The sequence below is a fragment of the Lynx canadensis genome, chromosome A2 (genome assembly GCF_007474595.2).
Source record: "Lynx canadensis isolate LIC74 chromosome A2, mLynCan4.pri.v2, whole genome shotgun sequence".
NCBI classification, from domain to species: Eukaryota; Metazoa; Chordata; class Mammalia; order Carnivora; family Felidae; genus Lynx; species Lynx canadensis.
Window position 1 is genome coordinate 167123243 of NC_044304.2, and position 21508 is coordinate 167144750.

A 21508-nucleotide genomic window follows, 5' to 3' on the forward strand; every position below is an offset into this window, starting at 1 on the left:
TACCGCAGAAGCAATCAAAGATAAGAAGTGGCCAAGTCTCCTCACGCAACTTTGTAACTACCGTGCCTAATGCCCTTTGCAGGTGGATCCTAAGGTGAGACTAAGCGGATCATCTGACAGGGCGACCGTGGACGTCCTCCCACCCGGCAAGAACGAAATGGCGGCCCCGGGCCTATCCTCCTTCTCCAGCTCCACGAGCGCGACAAAGGCAAGGCCCGCAGGGCGCCTGTCCTGACCAGAGCCCAAGTGCTCGGCCTCTGTGTGCCACGGCCCGTTTCTGTCGCAGCCTCTCACAGCCGGCCTCCAGAGCATCCAACAGGAGCACCTGCATTTACAAAGTCTGTCCCCCAAGAGGAAGTCTCTGTGTGTAACCAGGGATGCACTGTTTGGAGGGGCTGCAACCATGCGGCGAACAGGGATGATATATCAACCTGCATTTGTTCCCACAAGAGGGGTCTGAGGCCCCAGGCTCAAAACCGTCCCCCCACGTGAGGTGTGTCCTTGGTCCCAGAGCCATGACGATGCATCCAGTAGCAGCTGTAGGAATTTATGCTACATTTCACCGCTTACTAATCCAAACCTGGCCTAAGTTTTCCGATGGAAAGAAACTTTCAAATGAACAAAGAATTGATACAGACATTGAAAAGTTTAATATTTGACTCAGAAATTCTCAGACATCTTACAAACACCCCGGAACTTCCCATGGATGTTAAGTTACAAGTGATGTTCTTTTATTGAAAGAACTTTCTTTTCTCTTCTTTCCTTGACCAGGTCTGTTCAAAATATGGATTGCAAGCAAGTTTCAGTAAAAATCAAAGCTTGCAATTAATGTTTAAATAGGTGTAATTATCAGTGAAATCAGGAAATAGCCATCTTCTGTTCATTTGCTCACTATGCAGGTCTCATGCTGAGAGATTCCCAATACTACACTGGTGGTATTTACTGAGTGTTGTTTAGAATCACAAAATGGTCTTTTATTTTACAACGAAGCTGCATTTTAACAAGCAGAGAAGCTCAGAAGGAAATGCAGAGGTATAAAGGAGAGGTATACTCAATGGAACTGAGGAATATACAGATTAATTTTTCTCATTATTTTGGCTCTAAGTGGAAATTTTTTATGTCAAATATATACAGCCGGATTTTCATAAATTTCTGCAAAAAACAACTTGAGAAAACTGTTCTTTTACTTTTGTCTGAACACAGACAATCTATTGCCATACACATAGTGCATGTGAACGTAAGTGTTTCCGGAGACTGCGTAACTATGAATTGTGTGCAAAGGGGCTCGTGTCACGTGTCTGCATGCACAATTTTCAGTACCCTATCCTAGTGCCTGGTAACACAGAGTACAATTTTATAGTTTTATTCAGTGGACTTAAAGTCAAGAAGCCATCCCAAGAATTATTTACAATTCAGTAACTGAATGATTATCTGATCACGATACATCGTAGAGCTATTCTTACATCATGAATGCTGATACTGTGCATCTGGGTGGTAACCTGGTAACTTTTATAAATCTGAGGTTTAAATCGGCATATACGAAAGGAACCAAAGCCCGAAGAGTGTGGTGACAGCGGGGTTTCTACCACAGATGATTTGTAGTTTCATAATGGGACCCAGGAGAACAAGGAACTGAGAGATATCTGAAGAAATGCTTTAAAAAACCGAGTGTACACATAGCCTATAAGGCAAAATCTAAGTTACAAGTGTATGCAACACCGGCAACTATGTTACGAGAGGTAATACTGAGTCGCATACACGTGAGACGTCGGAGACCGGTGACCACGTACTACTTCCGGCCGAGCTGACCACACCGCGCGGTGGCAGGCGTTCCCACGTGTTCTCCCACGGATCGGGTTTTAAAAGAATTTCGCCTTTCTCCCTGGACTCAAAGTCCAACTGCTATCACCCTGAAACAAAGCCCGGAACTACGCTTCTGTCCTTTTCCCTAGGGAGGGGAGAAACCTCATCTGCGAGCGCTGCCGTTCCCATGCGCCACCGCAACGGGGGCAGCTGTAAGCCTGCGTGTCTGCAGGGCCTTCACTCCACAGCCAAGCACCAACGATGCCTTTCTCGCGGCCTTCTCCGTCTTGAATAAAGTATATAATGGGATTTAACTGAGTTCTTAGAAAGCCCCGGAGTTGGCCTTAAAACACGCTCGTCTGGGTGACTGTACCAAGCGACGCCAGCACCCGCGTCCACAGAAGAACGTGCCGCCCCGAGGAGCCTGTCTGGCCGGCGAGTAGGGGGTCCGCACGGAGTTAAACGGACACGTGGCCTGTGGCGGCCGAGTTCTTAGGAGACTGTGAAAGCGGTGGCGCCGCCAGGCCCGGGCGCTCACCGGGAGGCACCGCCGGGGCGAGTCATTTCTGACCGACGGGGCGGTCGGGAGCCGGGGGCTCCCGGGTCAGTGGCAGAGCGCTGCGCGTTCTCACAGTGCTTTGTGATGCCCGTTTGCAGACGGCTTTGATGTTTCTGAATCCCTTGACGTGTCTGATAAGTGAAGCTTATGCAGCCCTGCAGGAAAATTAAGAAAATGGTGAGAAAGGACGTACTGTTGCGCGGCTGCGCAGACGGCCAACAAGGCAGAGCGTCCGGTGTCACTGAGGAAGCTGGGAGGTGCTGGCCAGGCCCCTTAAGGATGAGAGACCTCTTCTCCCCACTGGGGGCGCCCGGGGGCCTAAGCGGTAGACAGCGGTGTCTCAAGAAGCCACGCCTTCTCCACAATTCTGCGCAGCTCTGGGGCCCGTGCAGGCTTCCGCTTTCTTCAGTTCCCCCCCCCCCCCCCCCCCCCACCCCGTGCCCCTCCCGCCCCCCGCCCCCGCACCGATCCCAGGAGCACGCTCTCTCACGCCTCCTCCCGCAAGCTCATCCAGACAGACCCAGTGTGCTTCCCGGGGGACCTAACCGGACACAAATATGATGGCGTTCTTGTTTTAAAATACACACATACAAGTCTACACACAAGAAAACACATGGAAAGACATACCAAAATATTAAGCATGTCATTAAAAAGAAAAGCAATGGAAAACATGATCAAAAAGAAAAAGACAAGAAATGGCAAAATAATAAACTGAACATAAATAATATTCCAATATTCAAAGATAGTTCATACAGTAAGAAAGTATCACTATCTTCTAAAGTTACATTAGTCTCCTTCTGTATCATACATCAGTCACTCACATAATGCACCTGACATACACAACTGTGCCCTCCCAGGGATAAAAAGTAGAAGATAGTTCATGTGGCACCAGAGCTCTCAGCACTTACTAATAAAGTGAAGCACAAAGATATTCAAGAATATATAACCAGTCCATCTAAGGAAAAGATTTTGAGGAAACATTTTTATGAAGCTCAGACCTTTGTTGACACCTCAAAAACATACTTGGATGAGGTTTTTTTCCCCTAAGATTCCAGATAGCTATCTACCTGGCAGTTAAGCAATTTTACATCCCTCTTAAATCAACATAGCACTCTGAATTTTAAAGTCTCTATCACCTGCATATGTTCATAAAAGAAAAGCTAAAATTGAGTCTGTGTATGATGGATGAATGGGAAGGAAAAAAGAAATCAATCTAACATAAAAAAGAGTTCTGATCCCAGGAATGGCCAAACCATTGAGTGACAACAGGAACCCACAGCTGCTGGGGAAGCGTGTTTCAACACGGCCTGCTAGAGAAGGAACTAGGCGGACAGAGAACCAGCGGGGTAATCCCGCCCGAAGCAAAAGGGAATCCCCTTTTAGGACACATTTCCAGTTGTTACTTCTAAAACTCGGGGGCAGCACAAGCTACGCATCTTTAAAAAAAAAACTACAATGTCTCTCTGTGCGGATACAGTCACCTCCACCGCCATCCAGTGTTTGTTTATATACCCGGAGTACACCAGGTACTCTATGAGACAGACACTGTCATTGTCAACGGACATAGCACCAGAGGGGAGAAGCCTACAAAAAAAGAGGGGAAAAAAGGAGACAGTTAAATTTTATAATCAAATTACGATTCCCAGTGAAATTAGACTGAAGATCTCAGATGAGTCACACATTATTACATACACTTAATATGGAGGATCTTTTTCTAGGTATGATTCATGTCCTCCTTAGGCATTCCAGAGAGCAACAGAAAACATTTGGACAAAAAACCTTAAATCCATCTAGTGGTTTTACACAAGTCTTGATAATTCTATTGCCTATTATGGTCAAAGGGCCAACACAACATACATGACTTCACCTTAGGTTAAATGATACTTCCCTACATTAAAAAAAGTTTCCTTAGAAAGATGATATCCAGAATACTTAACTCAAAACTAAGTTTACAGTAATTCATCTACAGCCATCTCATGTCAGTGACTAGTCAGTGGGAATCGACCTGACATTATGGCTAACTAACCTCACTGATGCTACCACGGGCTTCCAAATGAAGTTCCCACTTGAGACATTTGGCGGGGAGAGCTACGGATTCCCACGTCACCTTACAGATTTTTACCTTGTCGGTATTATGAAATTTAGGCATGAAAATCCACAAGTATCCGCTGCTTCTGCTGAAATGAGATGTCACTTTCACTTCTAGGCCACTATTTCACCAACCATCCCCTCACAGGGTGAACTTAAAGTAAAATACCTATGAGTAGATAATCTGAAATCCTTTTTCCTTCCCAAAGGTCATCGCTTCAACCACAGAGGTTGGAAGAATTTGGTTGGGTGAGAAGCTTCATGTTGCTCAGAAGGTGGAGGTTATCTGGACCTTAATCAGTACGGGGCCTATGGCAACCACTACAAGCCACAAGACAACGCAGACTATAAACATTCAAATGATGTCAAGTTAGGTAAACGACCTAATGTTAGGAGTCCCTGCAATAAATCGCTGCCTTTCCCTTCTTTTATTATAAAATTACACACTCCAAACCCAAGAGGGTTTATATGGCAAGACAGTTTATACTGCCCTGGTGTTCCTAAAATATAAAGCCTGATGTATGTTTAGTACTAATGTTGAAGTAAGCATGGAAAACACATTTGATAAGTCACATTTATTCCCTCTAAACCTTAGCCAAACCTAAGAGTTTTTTAATACTGTCACACTACATGTGACTCATGGACTACATGATTCAGGAATGCCCTCTCCCATATTAATGACAAGAACACTAATATTTTTATCCTGACTTGTTTGGCTTACGGAAGGGAATTATGGATCAGCTTGATATCGTAAACTCCAAGCCTCAAAAGAGATCTGCAACTAAAGAACAGTAAGAGGTGTCGTTACCAAAAGAGAAGTTTAGCCCGTTATTACCCTCACCTCACCACAACCACCATCGTCTTAACGATAAAAGAGCTCATTTTATTGAGCCCTTCCGATGTGCCAGGACTATGCTCGGGCCCTTACAAGAAATATTTCAGTTAATGTCCACAACAAGGGAAGAAGGTGTTATCCCCATTTTATAGATAAGGAAGCCGAGGCCTAATGAAATAATTTTACACAAGAGCACAACCAATAAGGAGTGGGTCAGAAATGTGACCTCTAAGGTGTTACACATCAGGAAAAATGAAGAGATGAAGACTCAAAATCAATTCATATGGCAAAATTAAAAATTAGTAGAAAGCGAGAAAAATACCCATAAACCTCAGGATTACCTAGGGCCTTGAAAAGTTCTTCTCGTACAGCAGAGGTGAATTTTCTGACCAGACACAATGTTGTCACAATAGCAAAAAGCAAATTGTAGGATAATACAATATAGAAATTTCCCAGCCAATTAAACCTTCCAAAGTCTCCAAGTAGATCAAATCTAGTGATTCCTGTTAAAAATAAATAAAATAGCCCTTAATAAAATCAGGTACAATATATTTAAATACGTTACAAAATAAAGTACAAAACAGATCAAATTCCATGGACTTTCTCACTTCTGTTAGTAGGTATCCTAGTTGAAATCCGTAATTGTTATCCTGGGGAACAACCTCAACCAGCTCTAACCTACTCTGTCCGGGTGTCACGGTCTCTTGGAAGCGGCGGGAGCTGGAGTGAACACCCCTGACGCTCGGCACGCTTACACCGACAAGACATCCACTGTGCCGCTGCTCACGGGGAGAAAGCACAGCGCGCTCAACTGAGTCTGGAAACAAGAGTCGTGGCGTCGTGGCGGACGAGACACCTGACAAACTTCACGCTTCGCACCTCCCCACTGCTCGGTCCCCCTCTCCATGCAGGTCCCAGGTCGAACGTCGCCTCCTTAGAGAGGCAACTGTCCCCTCTACATAGAACAGCCGGACCCCTCCATGGCCGGCTATCCCGATGACGTTTCTTTGTAACACAACACTACTTGAAATGATTTCCTTTCCTTTCTGGTGTCTTTACTGCCTACCTTCCCCACTGGAATGCAAGTTCTATGACAACAAGGACTTTGTTTTTTTCACTCCTGCGTTCCCAATGCCTAGAGCCACGCTTGCCCGTACTTAATAGTTACCACATAGACGAATAAACTAGCAGGGCGATTCTTTTCTAGGGTAAGTTAACAGGGTGGTTCCAATAAGCTAAGAGGGGAGGCAGGGCAGTGCAGGGACAAACCTAGAAACGCAGGACAGTTATATACACTGAAGCTATCTAAATTCACCCAAACTGATTCTTAAAAGCAAGTCTTGGGGCACCCGGGTGGCTCAGTCGGTTAAGCGTCAGGCCTCGGCTCAGGTCGTGATCTCGCGGTCCGTGGGTTCGAGCCCCGCGTCGGGCTCTGTGCCGGCAGCTCGGAGTCCGGAGCCCGCTTCGGATTCTGTGTCTCCCCCTCCCTCTGCCCCTCCCCCGTTCATGCTCTGTCTCTCTCTGTCCCAAAATAAATAAACGTTGAAAAAAAAAAATGTTCTTTATTTAAAAAAAAATTTTTTTTCTCAAGATTTTCTTTAAATTCGTTAGTTAAGGGGCGCGTGGGTAGCTCAGTCGGTTGGGCGTCCGACTTTGGCTCGGGTCATGATCTCACAGTCCACGAGTTCGAGCCCCTCGTGGGGCTCTGTGCTGACAGCTCAGAGCCTGGAGCCTGCTTCGGATTCTGTGTCTCCCCCTCTCTCTGCCCCTCCCCTGCTCATGCTCTGTCTCTCTTGCTCTCAAAAATAAATAAAACATTGGGGCGCCTGGGTGGCTCAGTCGGTTGAGCGTCCGACTTCAGCTAGGTCACGATTTCGCGGTCCGTGAGTTCGAGCCCCGCGTCGGGCTCTGGGCTGATGGCTCGGAGCCTGGAGCCTGCTTCCGATTCTGTGTCTCCCTCTCTCTCTGCCCCTCCCCCATTCATGCTCTGTCTCTCTCTGTCTCAAAAATAAATAAACGTTAAAAAAAAAATTAAAAAAAAATAAATAAAACATTAAACAAATTTAAAAATTAAAAAATAAATAAAAACAAGTCTTAAATAAAAAAAAAAAAAAAAAAGTCATCCCATTCAGTGATAATGTACCCTAGGCCAAATACTTATTAGAAAGAATGTGTGAATGCCAGGAATTTTTCTGACCACTGGTAAATAAACAAGTAAACAACACGCAAGTAGTTAAGTGACAGATGATGGGACTGGTGACAATCTTCAAGGAAGAAACTGAAGAGCCACCTGGGGCCTATCATGTAAAATTTTAACCATAGAGGGCTGTATAAACAAGATCATATTACCTTTCTTTTATGGGTGGCCTAAGGATTTCAGGAGTAACCAAACTCCATTTCATTTTATCAGCTGACTGTTGAACTCAGCTCTCACCCCCACCAAAGCAACCCCATCACCTATTACAGGGACGGCTCTACAAAAGCAGGGCAGAGAGAAAACAGGAAAACCTTCATATCCAAAAGTATCACAAAAATAGGACGTTTCAAAAAGTATTTCTTTAACAGCCACATTTACACAGGGCCAATGTATTTGAATTTGAGAGACAATAATCTATCATGATATTTTAGAGAGAAGATTAATGAAAACATACGATAAAATATCATTTTAAAGAAGGTGAAGGGATAGGGCACCTGGGTGGCTCAGTCAGTTAAGCATCCGACTTCAGCTCAGGTCATGATCTCACAGTTTGTGAGTTCGAGCCCCGCACCGGGCTCTGGGCTGACAGCTAGGAACCTGGAGCCTACTTCAGATTCTGTGTCTCCCCCTCTCTCTACCCCTCCCCCGCTCATGCTCTGTGTCTCTCTCTCGATAATAAGATAAACGTTAAAAAAAAAAAAAATGGTGAAGGGACCCAGACCCCAGCAGAGGACGCAGCACAGACCACACATCAGGAGTCACAGCACCAATCACAGCTGCTGCTTCTCAGATAAAAAACTTGACTGTGTTAAGAGGAATACATATCTAATTATACATTTTATTTTTCACACTAAGTACCATTTAATTTAACCTAGGAAGTTATCTGTAGACAGGATACAGTCCTTCCAAAACACACTTCAGCGATTTCAGCCCAGGCTTCCCAGATAATTAGTTTATTTGATGTTTAGGACCAAACTCCTTTGAGAATCTGGTCAGAGCCACAGATCATCCCACAAGAAAAACACAGAGATGCACACAGACACGAAATCTTGCATATGATGAAATGATTGACGGAGAAAGTGACCGATCATAGAATAAAACCCTGTGCAGATTCTCCAGAAGAGTCTTACCTGGTTTCAGAACATTTTACTCATATACAATCATTCACAAAGAAAAAATCAGAACATGTATACCCAAGATATGCGTATCTAATTATTTTAAAACTATATATGTACTACTCACTGACTTTCACATTACACACAAAGAACAGACTTTAAAAATAATAGCAGTAAAGATAAATACGAGTTCTCACGGTTTCTTCATAGCCCAGTGACTTCCGTCGTGAACCTATGGGGACAGACCACTTTGGACAGCATGGGGACATGCTAACCAGTAACTCCGCCACCACCCTGGACCTGGCCTATGCACCACGGGCGGGACAGCAGTGCCACACGCTGAGTACAGGGGCAGTGGAAGGTATGTGACATACAGCTTCTCGGCAGATTCAACTTGGTACCCCGAGAGTCAGGGCCAAGACTTCATATGAAATCCCAGACAGAGAGCGATCTCCTTATGACATGTTTGGTCCCAGGGACATCTCAGGTTGACCTCACAGACATACAGGAGCCCGTTGCTACAGTACAACAAAGCACTAGACAAAATATTAGGTTACAGGGGCTAGTTCTGAAGACACTGCCGTTTCAAATTTAATCTTTTAAATATCTAACTAACATGGTCCGGCTAAAAGATCACTCTGGACAACACATGCAGCTCTTCAGTCCTGAAAACCCCGTATAAGACTGAACCTTAAACAATAACCCCTAAACCAACATCTGAGAGGCTATGTCACAGCAATTATTAAATTGTAAAATGTACTTTTTTTATTAAAAGTGCCAACACTTAGGAAAAAGTAACAATACTTAAAATTTTAACTTTAACATTTATTGTAAAAATGTATAATACTTCAAAATCTCCATTTCTGGAGAAAGATATAAAAGCATACGTATTAAGGCAGCTGCTTTGGATTCTTTGTCTCCCTCTCTCTCTGCCCCTCCCCTGCTCACACACACACTCTCTCTCTCTCTCTCTCAAAAATAAACATTAAAAACTCTTTTTAAAAAAGGGTATTAAGGCAGCAAAATTTTAAGATAATACTAACAAAAAAATCAATTATCAAATGTTATTAACTCTGCTACTCAAATGCTGAAATGCTCATTCCCATTCAAAAGTTATTTCTTTAAAAGATAAGTAAAACATACACCAGCTAAAGGCCTACTTAGTTAAGCATGGCTAAGCATAAAGCCATCTTATCGGTGAATCAAATGATCTTCATGACAAACGTTGTCGGTTCCGCCCACTAAGATACAGTTAAAAACATTTTATGCATAATTCCTTGAATAATGGAACTTATACCTTCACAAGAACCTCATTTCAGGGAAGACCTGGCTACTCCACCTGCAACACGAATCATGAGAACCCACCTTCGTTAGCCCACCTGAGTTGACTCCGATTTCTAGCAAGCATACTCTGGTTCCTCACTAGCATGAAGACGTGGAAAGCCGGACACGCTTAAGGGATCATTAAAGCAACTTTATCATTAAACCATGTGTGCTGGCATCCCACACAAATGGCTGACATGATACCCATGGCTTTAATGTAAGACTGCCAAAAGGAACACACACCCCATCTTGTCATAAAAAAATAAATTTAGAAGTTAAGTGTTCTCTGACAAAACACTGGGATCAACACGTTTCTCCCTCTGGACTCTTACAACGGTTAAATTATTATCTTGACGAGGTTTTCAAATTCCCTTCTCTAAACCACACTGTTGGAATAAACTTATACCTAAGGCAGGCATCAAATAATAAATATGACCTAAAGGGTACAAGATAATAAAATATACAATCCTTTTTAAGCATCATTAATTTCAGGGTGAATGTATATAGGCCCATTGCCAACTGTTTTATTTATTCAAAAATAAAGTCATTCTAAAATTGAAGAGAAGGTCCACTTCTGGGGTGGAATAGAGAGGATCCTATTAAAGCAAAGACTTCAACTTTTGACTGTTCTTACTTTGCAAGTAGATTTTCATTAACTTACATCAACTAGGAATACTGACTTCAGGTTTGGGCCAAGATGGGATAAAAGAGACCAGATTTTCCCTTCATACCTGAATTAACCAAAAAAACCTGGACAAGACATACAAAACCTTCATTTGCAAGACCCTGGATATTAAGCAATAAAGGGCAATAACGCCGACAGACAAGCAACAGGCGAGCCGGGCCCTACCTCTGCCACAGCTCCGGCCTGAAGAGGCCTTCCGGGCTGCAGGCACAGAGAGTAACAGGGACAGGGGCCAGCCATCTTGCTAAGTTGAAGAGGTGCAGTTGGAACCTGGGGACCGCAGGGTAGACAGAGAGTTGCACGGGGTGGGGACCCAGATGTGTAGAAGAAGCTCTAGAGTATTCAGCAGGGAACGGGCCCACTCATGCTCATGGGTAAACAACTGAACCAGGAATGACCCAGATGATAGAATGAGTAGCAAGGACAATTAACTAATCATAACTGTATACCTTATATTTCAGAAGCTGGAAGAGTGAACTTGCTCAATAGAGACACAGAAGACACAAAACAGACCCAAACGGACCTTCTACAGAGGAATATTACCATGTGACACATGGAAAACGCACTGGATGGGATTAGTGGCAGATCTGACACACCAGTAGAAAATACTCAAATGAAATACAGAAAGCAAACCAAGACAAAAAATGAGCACAGCATGAGGGAACTATGAATTAATTTCAAACGAATGATATGCTTGTGGTAAGAGTTCCTTACGGAGAGGAAAGAGAACAGGAAGGAAAAAGCATCTGAAGAAATAATGGCTGAACACCTTCCAAATTTGATGAGAACTATATACTGACAAATCAAAGAAGTTCAATAAACTCAATGAACAAAAATCTGAAGAAAACTACACCACAGCACATCATAATTAAACTTCTTAAAATCAGTGATAAAGAAGAAAAATCTTAAACATGGTCATATGGAAAAAAAGAGATCAAATTATCTTTTTTTTACACAAATTAAAAAAAACAAAGATAATGATCACAGAAGATTTCTTATCAAATACTACAGAAATGAGAAACGAGTCATATAACATCTTTAAAATACTGAAGGAAAAAGTTAATCTGAAATTCCATATCCGGTGAAAACTTTAAAAAAATAAGGCAAAATAAAGACATTTCATGTATACAAAAAGCGGAAAGAACCCATCACTGGCAGACCGGCATTACGTGGGATGTTGAAAAAAGTCCTCCAGACAGACAGAAGGAAAATGTATCAGAAGGAAATCTAGATCTACGGAAAGCAATGAAAAACAACAGAAATGATTACTATGCAGGTAAATATAAAAGACTTGTTAGTTTTAAATCTCTTTGAAAGATCACTGTTCAGAGCAAAATTGGAAACACTGTATTATAGGGTTTTTAACGTGTACAAATACAATTTATGATAACGAGCACGAAAACAGCCAGGGGAGAAATGGAAATACACCGTGAGAAGGCTCTTATATTAAGGGCTATGATACCACAAGAAGGTGGACTGTGACATTAAAAATGTATACTATGAACCAGAGAGCAACTATCCAAATACTACAACAAACAGTTAGAGCAAACAGGTCAACAAAGGAGATAAAGTAGAATCAGTTTTTTTAGTGCAACATATTCAGAAAAAATGAAGATGAAGAAAAAGGGAACAAAGAAGAGATGAGAAGAAACAGAAAATAAAGAACAAGATCGTAGATTTAAACATATCAGTAATTGCACTCAAAGTAAACGGTCTAAACATCCAAATTCAAAAATGAAGATTAACAGACTATATAAAAAAGCAAGATCCAGCTCTAAATTATTTTTTTAAACTTTTTTCTTTTTTTAATGTTTATTTTATTTTTTTATTTTTGAGAGAAAGAAAGCACGTGCATGTGAGTGGGGGAAGGGACAGAGAGAAAGGGGGGAGAGAGAGAGAGAGAGAGAGAGAGAGAGAGAGAGAATCCCAAGCAGGCTCCACACTGTCGAGTGCAGAGCCCTACGTGGGGCTTGATCCTACAAACCATTAGATCATGACCTGAGCCAAAGTCAAGAGTCAGACACTTAACTGACTAAGCCACCCGGGTGCCCCTCTACATTATCTTTAAGGAACCAACTATTTAAATACAAAGACACATGGGCACCTGGGTGTCTCAACTGGTTACGTGTCTGACTCTTGATGTCGGCTCAGGTCGTGATCTCATGGTGGTGAGAGATCAAGCCCCACATCAGGCTCTGTGCTGAGCGTGGAGCCCACTTGGGATTCTGTCTCTCCCTCTCTCTCTGCACTTCCCTCCCTCCCTCCCTCCTTCCCTGTCTCCCTCTCCCTCTCAAACATTTTTAAAAGATAATTAATAAATATAAATAAATATAAAGACACAAACAGGTTAAAAGTATAAGAATGGAGGGGCGCCTGGGTGGCTCAGTCGGTTAAGCGTCCGACTTCAGCTCAGGTCACGATCTCACCATTTGCGAGTTCAAGCCCCGCATCAGGCTCTGTGCTGACAGCTCGGAGCATGGAGCCTGCTTCGGATTCTGTGTCTCCCTCTCTCTCTGCCCCTCCCCTGCTCATGCTCTGTCTCTGTCTCAAAAATAAATAAAAACATCAAAAAAAATTTTTTTAAGTATAAGAATGGAAAAAAGTATACTATGTAATTGTAATCAAAAAAATAAAAGCTGACATGGTTATTTATATTAATGTCACACAAAGTAGATTTCATAGCTAAAAAGATTACCAGGAATGAAGAATGTCATCATCATTAGCCTAATTATAAAGGGGTCAATTCATCAAGAGAATGTAACAGTCCTAAATATTTATGCATCTAATAATACCAGAACTTCAAAAATACATGAAGCAAAAAAAAAGAAATGTAGGAAGAAATAAATAAATCTGCAATGGTGGTAGATTTCAAACCCCTTCTCTCAATAATTGATAAAACAGATAGTTAGAATATCAGTAAGGATACAAAGAACTTGAGCAACATTATCAACTAAACTGACCTCATATTTATAGAACACTCTACCCATGAATAGCAGAATTCACCTTGTTTTTAAGTACACAAAGAAGATACATGAGGACAGACCATGTTCTGGGCCATAAAGCAAGTCTCAATAAATTCAAAACGATTCAAGTCATACAAAACATATTTCCTCACCATAATGAAATTAAATTCGAAATCACGAACAGACAAATATCTCTGGAAAATCCTCAAATATTTGGAAACTAAATAACAGACTTCTAAACAATCCATGGTCCAAGAAGAAATAACAAGGGAAGTCAGAAAGTATACTGAACTGAATGAAAATGGCAACACTTTAGATGAAAATTCAAGGGGGTGCAGCCAATGCAATACTTAGAAACTCATAGTGTTCAGAGGCAATGCTAGAAAATAAAGAAGATCTCAAATCAGGGAACACAGCTTCAATTTTAAGAAAGCAGAAAAATAAGAGAAAAACCCCCAAATAAGCAGAAGAAAATAAATAATAAAGAGTGAATCAATGAAAGGAAAAGAGAAAAAGAACAGAGAAAAAGAAATGAAACCGAAAACTGGTCCTTTGAGAAGATCCATAAAAATCAATAAACCTCCAGCAATACTGTTAAAGAAAAAAAGACAGAAAACACGAATTACCAACATCAGCTATGAGATAGGTAATTATCACTGCTGTGCACGGATACCTCTATATTAAAGGGATAATAAAGGAACCTTACGCCAAAAAAAAAAAACTTGACAACATAGATGAAATAAATTCCTCAAAAGACATCAACAAAGCTCACTCAAGAAGAAATAAATAAGCAGAGTAGTCCTCTACCAATAATATAAATTTAATGTGTTGTTAAAACCTCTCCACAAAGTAAATTCCAGGCCCAGATGGCTCCACTGATTAACTATTTCAAACGCTGAGGGAAAAAACCCAATTCTATAAAAACTCATTGTCTCTGTCCATTACAGCCGCTCTAACAGAATAGCACACACCGGGCGGCTTATAAACAGACATTTATTTCTCACAGTCTGTGGCTAGAAGTCCAAGATGTCCGGTGAGGGTCCACTTCCTGTTTTACAGACAGCTATCTTTCATTATAACCTCCCATGACGGGGGAAGGGCAAGGGAGCTCTCGGGGCCTCTTTCATAAGGGCCCTAATCCCACTCATGGGGGCAGAGCTTCACGACCTATCACCTCCCACAGGCCCCTTCCTCCTAATACGATCACACTGGGGATTAAGCTTCAACGTATGAATTTTCAGGGAGACACAAACATTTAGTGTATAGCATTCATCCAGCAATTTGAAGAGGAGGAAATACCTGTGGATAGTTTCAGTGAAGATAGCATTACTCACATAAGCAAAACCTGAAAAAAGATATTAACAACAACAACGAAAAGAGAACTATAGATCTATGCACTCGTACAGATGCAAAAACCTTAAGCAAAATTTTATCAAATTGAACCCAACAGTAAACAAAAAAATTAAAAAAAAAAAAAAGGATAATACGTCATGACCAAGTGAGGCTTATCCCAGGAATGCAAGATTGGTTTAACACTCAAGACTCACCCAGGGTAATTTAGCACACTAACCAGAGTCTAAAAGAGAAAGCCACAGGATTATGTCAGTAGATGCAGAAAAAGCATTTAACAAAACCCAGTAAACATTCCCGATAAAACTCCAGCAAAGTAGAAAAGAAGGGAACCTCCTCGACCTGGTGAAAGGCATCCACCAAAATAAACAAGCTAAAAAACACTACAGTTCTTATCAGTTAACAGTAAAGCACAGAATGCTTTCTCCCTATGGTGGAAACAAGCCAAGAACGTCTGCTCTCACTACTTCTATTCAACATTGTACTGGAAGCTCCAGATAATGCAACAGATGAGAAAAATAAATTAAAGCACCCATGTTGGAAAGGAAGAAGCAAAACTATCTTTATTCACAAATCATTAATCATAATTATGATTAATCATCAACGAAAACCAACAAAATCTACAAACCAGATACTGTTACTAATAAGTGAGTTTAGCAAGGTTGCAGAATAAAAGACCACTATACACAAATACACCAGCAATGAACTGTTAGAAATTAAGTTTTTAAAGTAATACCATTACAATAGCATCAAATGTCCTAGACCTAAACAAAAACGCAAACACGGCCGAGACAAATTAAAGAACTAAGTAAGTATACAGTGTTCAGGGACTGAAAGATTCAGTGTTGTAAAGATGTTAATCCTCTCCAGTTTGTTCTACAGACTCAACACAATCCAAAATCCTCGCAGACATTTGTGTAGAAAATGACAAGCTAGTTTAAAAAGTCACAGGGGAATGCAAAGGACTTAGAATAACTAAAACCACTCTCAAAAAGAACAGACTTGGGCTTGGGGATGGGGGTGTGGGGGGAGAACAGACTTCACTGCCTGATCTTAAGTCTTACAATCAATCCACAGCAATCCAGACAGTGCAGTATTGAACTAGAGACAAATAGAGACATCAATGGGACAAAATAGAGTCCAGAAATAAACCCACACCCACACATACATAGACAATGGGTTTTCCATAAAGTTTCCCAGGCCATTCAGAGGAAAAATGAATAGACTTTTCAAGCAGTGGTGCTAGAATAATCGGCTACCCATATGCAAAAAAAAATAAATTTCAATTCATCCCTCATCCAGTATACAGAAATTAACTCGAAATGAGTCATGGATCTAAGTACAAAACCTAAAGATATAAAACATCTAGAAGAAAACATAGGAGATAATAATCTCTGTGATTTGGGGTTAGAGAAAGATTCAGTAGATACAACACCAAAAGTACAATCCGAAAAGAAAAACTGGTAACTTTGACTTCATCAAAATTAAGGATATTGTCCTTTGAAAGATATTGTTAAAACAATACAAACATAAGCCAGCAATTGGGAAAAATATTTGCAAATCACCTATCTTGATAAGGAACTTTTATCCAGAAGAGGTAAACAGCATCCAACACTCAAGAATGAGGAAACAACCCCCATTTTTTTAAATGGGCCAAAGATCCGAAGAGATACTTCACCAAAGGAGATACACAGAGGGCAAATGAGCACTTTGGTCATCTGGGAAATGCAAGTTAAATCCATAAAGACGTATCACCACACACCTATTAGAATGCCAAACATTAGCTCATGGACTATACCAGGGCAGGCTCCCCACACACTCGTGCTGAGAATGCAAAATGGGTAAGGACTCTGGAACAGTTTGGCAGTTTCTTAAAAAGTGAAGCGTACACGAGGCATTCCCTTTCCAGTTATTACTCAAGAGACAGGACAGCGTGTGCCCACACAGAGACTTACACGTGAAAGGTCAGAGCGACTTGACTTATAACAGCCGAAAGCTGTAAACAACTCTAACGTCCTCTGGTGGGTGACAGGATAAACAAGTCGTGGTCTACACGTAAAATGAAACACTACTCAACAATAAAAAATGAACTGCTGGGGTGCCTGGGTGGCTCAGTCGCTTGAACGGCCCACTTCGGCTCAGGTCATGATCTAGTGGTTCAAGCCCCGCATCTGGCTCTGTGCTGACAGCTCAGAGCCTGGAACCTGCTTCGGGTTCTGTGTCTCCCTCCCTCTCTGCCCCTCCTCTGCTCATGCTCGCTCGCTCTCGCTCTCTCTCGCTCTCTCTCTCTCAAAAATAAAAAATTAAACAGTTAAACAAAAATGAACTGCTGACACATGCAACAACCTGGGTAAGTCTTAAAATAAATACGCTGAGTGAAAAAAGCCAGACAAAAAACCAGTACGCATTGTATGATTTCATTTACATACACTTCCAGGAGACATGAACTAATTTATAGTTACAACAAGCAGGTCAGTGGTTGCCTGGGGATACGGGCGGGGGGCGGGGGGGGGGGTTGGTACAGCGGGACAGGTGTGTGGCAGGGACCACGTAGGGCCAAAAGGAAACGTTCTGACGTGACAGATATGTTCACTATTTTGATTGTGGTGATGGTTTCACACATGTACAAGTAAGTCAAAACTTGTGGGAAAGAAAAAACCCTTGTCAGTTGTACGCTTTAAATATGTACAGTTTATTGTATGTCAATTATACTCAGTAAAGCTGTGAAAATACATCGATCAGGCTGCAGAATATAAACCCCATATCGTACATGCATCTCTCAGTTTATGGCTCTGGCAACGAGATTTAATTAGAAATTCTGTATTTCTAAGTGTTTGCTGTTGTGTTCCAAGTTAAATGTTTATAGTATTTTCCAGTCACTCTCATATTCTTACGCTGTACGGGTGTGTAGGCGTTACAATGTAAGAATGTACGATATTTATTCCCTTTATGGAATTGACAGCCTTCCTAAGAAGTGCAGACTTTCACAACATACTTCATGTTCTCCTACCTCTTTCCAGCACAACTAAATGTCTTTGTACAGAGTAAAATGGGAAGCGAAAAGCATGGGTTCCCGCACACGCACTAAAAGCTGTGTGCAGACAGATCATCCCTTTCTTCAAGGAGCTCACAGCTTTATGGAGGGAAGAGAAAAGTGAGCACTTAGATCACAGTGTGCTCGGTGACGGGGCAGACACGTGCAGAAGGAAGAAGGGGTGACGGGAGAGCACACAGGCTCAGGGAAGACTTTCTCTCCGGAGGTGCTGGCTAAGCCGAGTCTCGAAGGACAGGTTAGGTGAGCCGCGGAACGGGCGGTGCACACAATCGCTCGTGGCAGATGAAGTCACACGGTTCAAAGGCACGGAAAGTAGAGCAGAGTCTTCTGTGCTCAGCCAGGACATCCGAAGAACACCCCGATCGCTAAAGGTGGTTCCGACGGGCGGGGCTCGGAGCGGCAGGACGGGGGCTAGGTTGCAGGGACCTCCAGTGCCACCATAAGGAAACAGAACCTTACTCTAATGGCCAAAGTCTTCGAAGCACAAAGAGCAGGGGAGTGACAGGATCACAGTGACATTGGAAGAGAAGGGGAGGAGTGCTAAACTGGCCACTGAAGCTGGAGTGGGCTGTGCCTGGAGAGGAGGGAGCAGGGAGGGTGCTCCCGGTCCGGTTCTGCCCATCCTACAGAGACCTCGGCTGCGACACTAGGGTAACAAACAGAGAACACTCAAAAGTTGACTCGTAGTCATTAAAAATAAGTAGACCTCAAGTTCAGTTAGATTTTCCCACATCAGGAACACAGATGAGACAGCATGTATTTACTGTCCACTGTTCTACTGTGGGAGGGTGTTCAGTAAAATAATAGTCTACTGAGATGAAATTCACGTATCATAAAATTAATGACTTCAAAGTAAACAGTGCAGCGCACTGAGTACATCCGCCACGTCGTGTATATCTATCTAGTTCCAAAACACTCTAGTTCCGATACTCCACAGCAAACCCCAGACCCATTGGGCGGTTTCTCCCGATCAGCCCTCCCCCAAATCCCTAGCAACCACTAATGCACTTTCTCTCTCTGCGGTGGAGTTTCCCACTCGGGACAATTCATGTAAACAGAATATTACAATACGTGGCCTTTTGTGCCTGGACTATTTCACTCAGCACAATGTTTTCAAGGTTCATCCATATGGTATCACTGTACCACTCCTTTTTCCTTTTTTTTGTTAAATTGTGGTAAAACACGCACAACACAGAATGTGCCATCTTAACCATTTTCGAGTGCACAGCTCAGCAGTGTTGAGTGCATTCATGCTGTTGCACAATGAACCTCCAGAACTTTCATCTGGCAAAACTGAAGCTGGACGCAGTAAAGAACAACTCTTCACCTCCTCTCCCCGCCAACCTGGCCCTGGCACCACCCCCGCTCCTGACTCTGTGATCGAGAGACTCTGTGATCCTGACTCCCAGATCGAGATCTGAGATCGCAAGAGTGATCACACAGTACTGGTTTTTGTTTTGCGACTGGCTTATCTCACGTGGACACCCTTCCTTCTTATGGCTGAACAGCATCCACCGTATTACGAACCACGATGTGTTTATGCACTGAACTGTCAATGAACTCTTGGGTTGCTTCTACGTTTTGGCTGGTTATTATTATAAGGGTCTTTTAAAATAATAAAACTAAGATACTTGGTCAAACAAGCTTGGAACATGGAAATAAAGACAACCAGGATGGAAGCAGGACACCTGAAATTTCTTCACTGATTCTGAGGCCACAATCCACACTCAACATGGGGCACCCAGTGACACCACAAATATTTATTAACTAGATGCTGGAAGGGATAAAAAGATGCATGAAATATGGTTTGGTCCTTTAAGGGATGTGAAGTCTCTCGGGAAAGCCATACACACACGTAAGTATAACACAAGGCTGAAAGCGTGCCCAGCTTCATGTGTGACCAGCGTGTGACTCGGCCTTAGAGGACGGGGAGGAACCCGAAGACAGAGAGACTGAGGAGAGAGGGCTGGGGGAGCAACGCGAACCCAAGCTCAGAGAGGGAGAAATGGAGTTGTAAATATCACACCAACTTCAGTCAAAGACTATTTATATGCTACAAATTCATTTGGTCCTAATATGAAGGCAACTTAATTTAGCAGTCCAGATGAAGTGGAGTATGTGAATTTTAATAAAGTAAAACCCAGTGAATGAGAATGATAATCGCTGTCCAAGAGGCACCTGAGTGCTGATTTTCACACAGGTGAAGGGTTAAGCCCCCCCAAAGCGGACAAGAACGGTCTACTCTCTTCCTGAAGGAAACATCCAGAGACGGGGCTTCCGCAGCGTCTCCCAGTAACACCTTCCTCGCTCGGAAAAGTAAACACTTCCGTTCTTCAGCTTTGCTTTCACTCCCTACTCTATTCTCCTCAAAGAATGAACACCTGTCTAGAGTCCACCTCATGAACATTCCCTAACAATAAAATATTGTTTTAAAATCACACACTCAGCTCTCTCTGCTTGGCTGTTTACACAAGTCTGATTCTTTTCACTTTTTTGTAAGGGAAACGGGAAGGAAGAAGCAAACGTGTGAAATTGTTAGCAAGATGAAACTGAGTGTCGCCACTGGGTGTCGGCGTGAGGAGGGAGAGGCATCTAACTTGACTCCCAGGTTTCTGCTTTGGCCCTTTAGATAGAAAGTGGCCAAGGACTGAAGGGAAGTACAGGGGAGGGAGGGAGGGACTGACGGACGGACGGACGGAGATACGCACACACACAAGTATAGATCCTACGGTAGGGATGGAATACACAGTTGGGATAACCTGCTCTTAGCCCAGGGGTAGGTGCTGGGTTGGACGTTTGGGTTTGGGGACAAGTGTATGCGTGTAGTCGAGGAGCAGTAAAAGAGATAGACAGCTAAAGAACGGCCAAAGGAGGAAGAAAACAACAGGGAATGGGGACCAGAAAAAAAGGAGAGAGACGGGAAGTGGGATTACAAACAGCAAATGCCATGGAGCAATTAAGGTGAAAACAGAACCCACAAGACGGCACAATTAAGAGGTCACTGGTGACCTGAACAGAAAGAGATAATTAAGTGTTCTTGAGTTTGAAATTCACTTACAGATGACTGAGTTCCAGTACAGGAAATGATCTCGAAACCTTTTCCTCTTTTAATTCCCACTGGACAGCACACAGAAGTCAGGAGTCAACAGAAGAAACAAGAACGCTGACCAAAGAGTTAGGATCCAGGTAACCCCAGGTGAGGACTTCACAACTCCCGCGGAGGCACCAGCTATGTCCACATACGCACGCAAGATCTGAAGACCTCTGAACAGGGGCTTAGGATTAAAACAGGTGGTCACAATGAATTTTAGCTTGATCCCTAATTTGAATATTCTTTATAATGAGAATCTGTTCACGTCTATACTTGTATAATTAAAATTAATTTTAAAATAAAACTTCCTACAAATAAGGAGATAATATGCTCACTGGTCTCGGAATTGACTATGTACAGGTGTACTATTAAGTATTCTCAGCCAGGTTAGAGGTCTTTATTCTTAGTACAAAGACCCTTACTGTAGTTTACTGCCTAGTTTTA

General features: G+C 42.5%; 1 protein-coding gene across 8 annotated transcripts in view; it reads right to left on the bottom strand.

Annotated features, from left to right (window-relative positions):
* Positions 1–627: 627 nt before the first annotated feature.
* The window catches only part of LMBR1 (limb development membrane protein 1), a 151187-nt gene continuing 130306 nt past the window's right edge, over positions 628–21508 (bottom strand). For 3 of the 8 annotated variants that reach the window (XM_030308892.1, XM_030308895.1, XM_030308896.1), the window contains 2 exons: positions 5627–5788; positions 628–2517 (listed from right to left, as the gene is read on the bottom strand). In XM_030308892.1, coding sequence (XP_030164752.1) covers positions 2432–2517; positions 5627–5788 — 248 coding nt within the window. In that variant the 3' untranslated portion in view covers positions 628–2431. Of the gene's footprint in view, positions 2518–5626; positions 5789–17428; positions 18620–21031; positions 21249–21508 lie in introns of those variants that run through there. The other 5 variants (XR_003967335.1, XR_003967336.1, XR_003967334.1 and 2 more) reach the window with 5 other exon arrangements.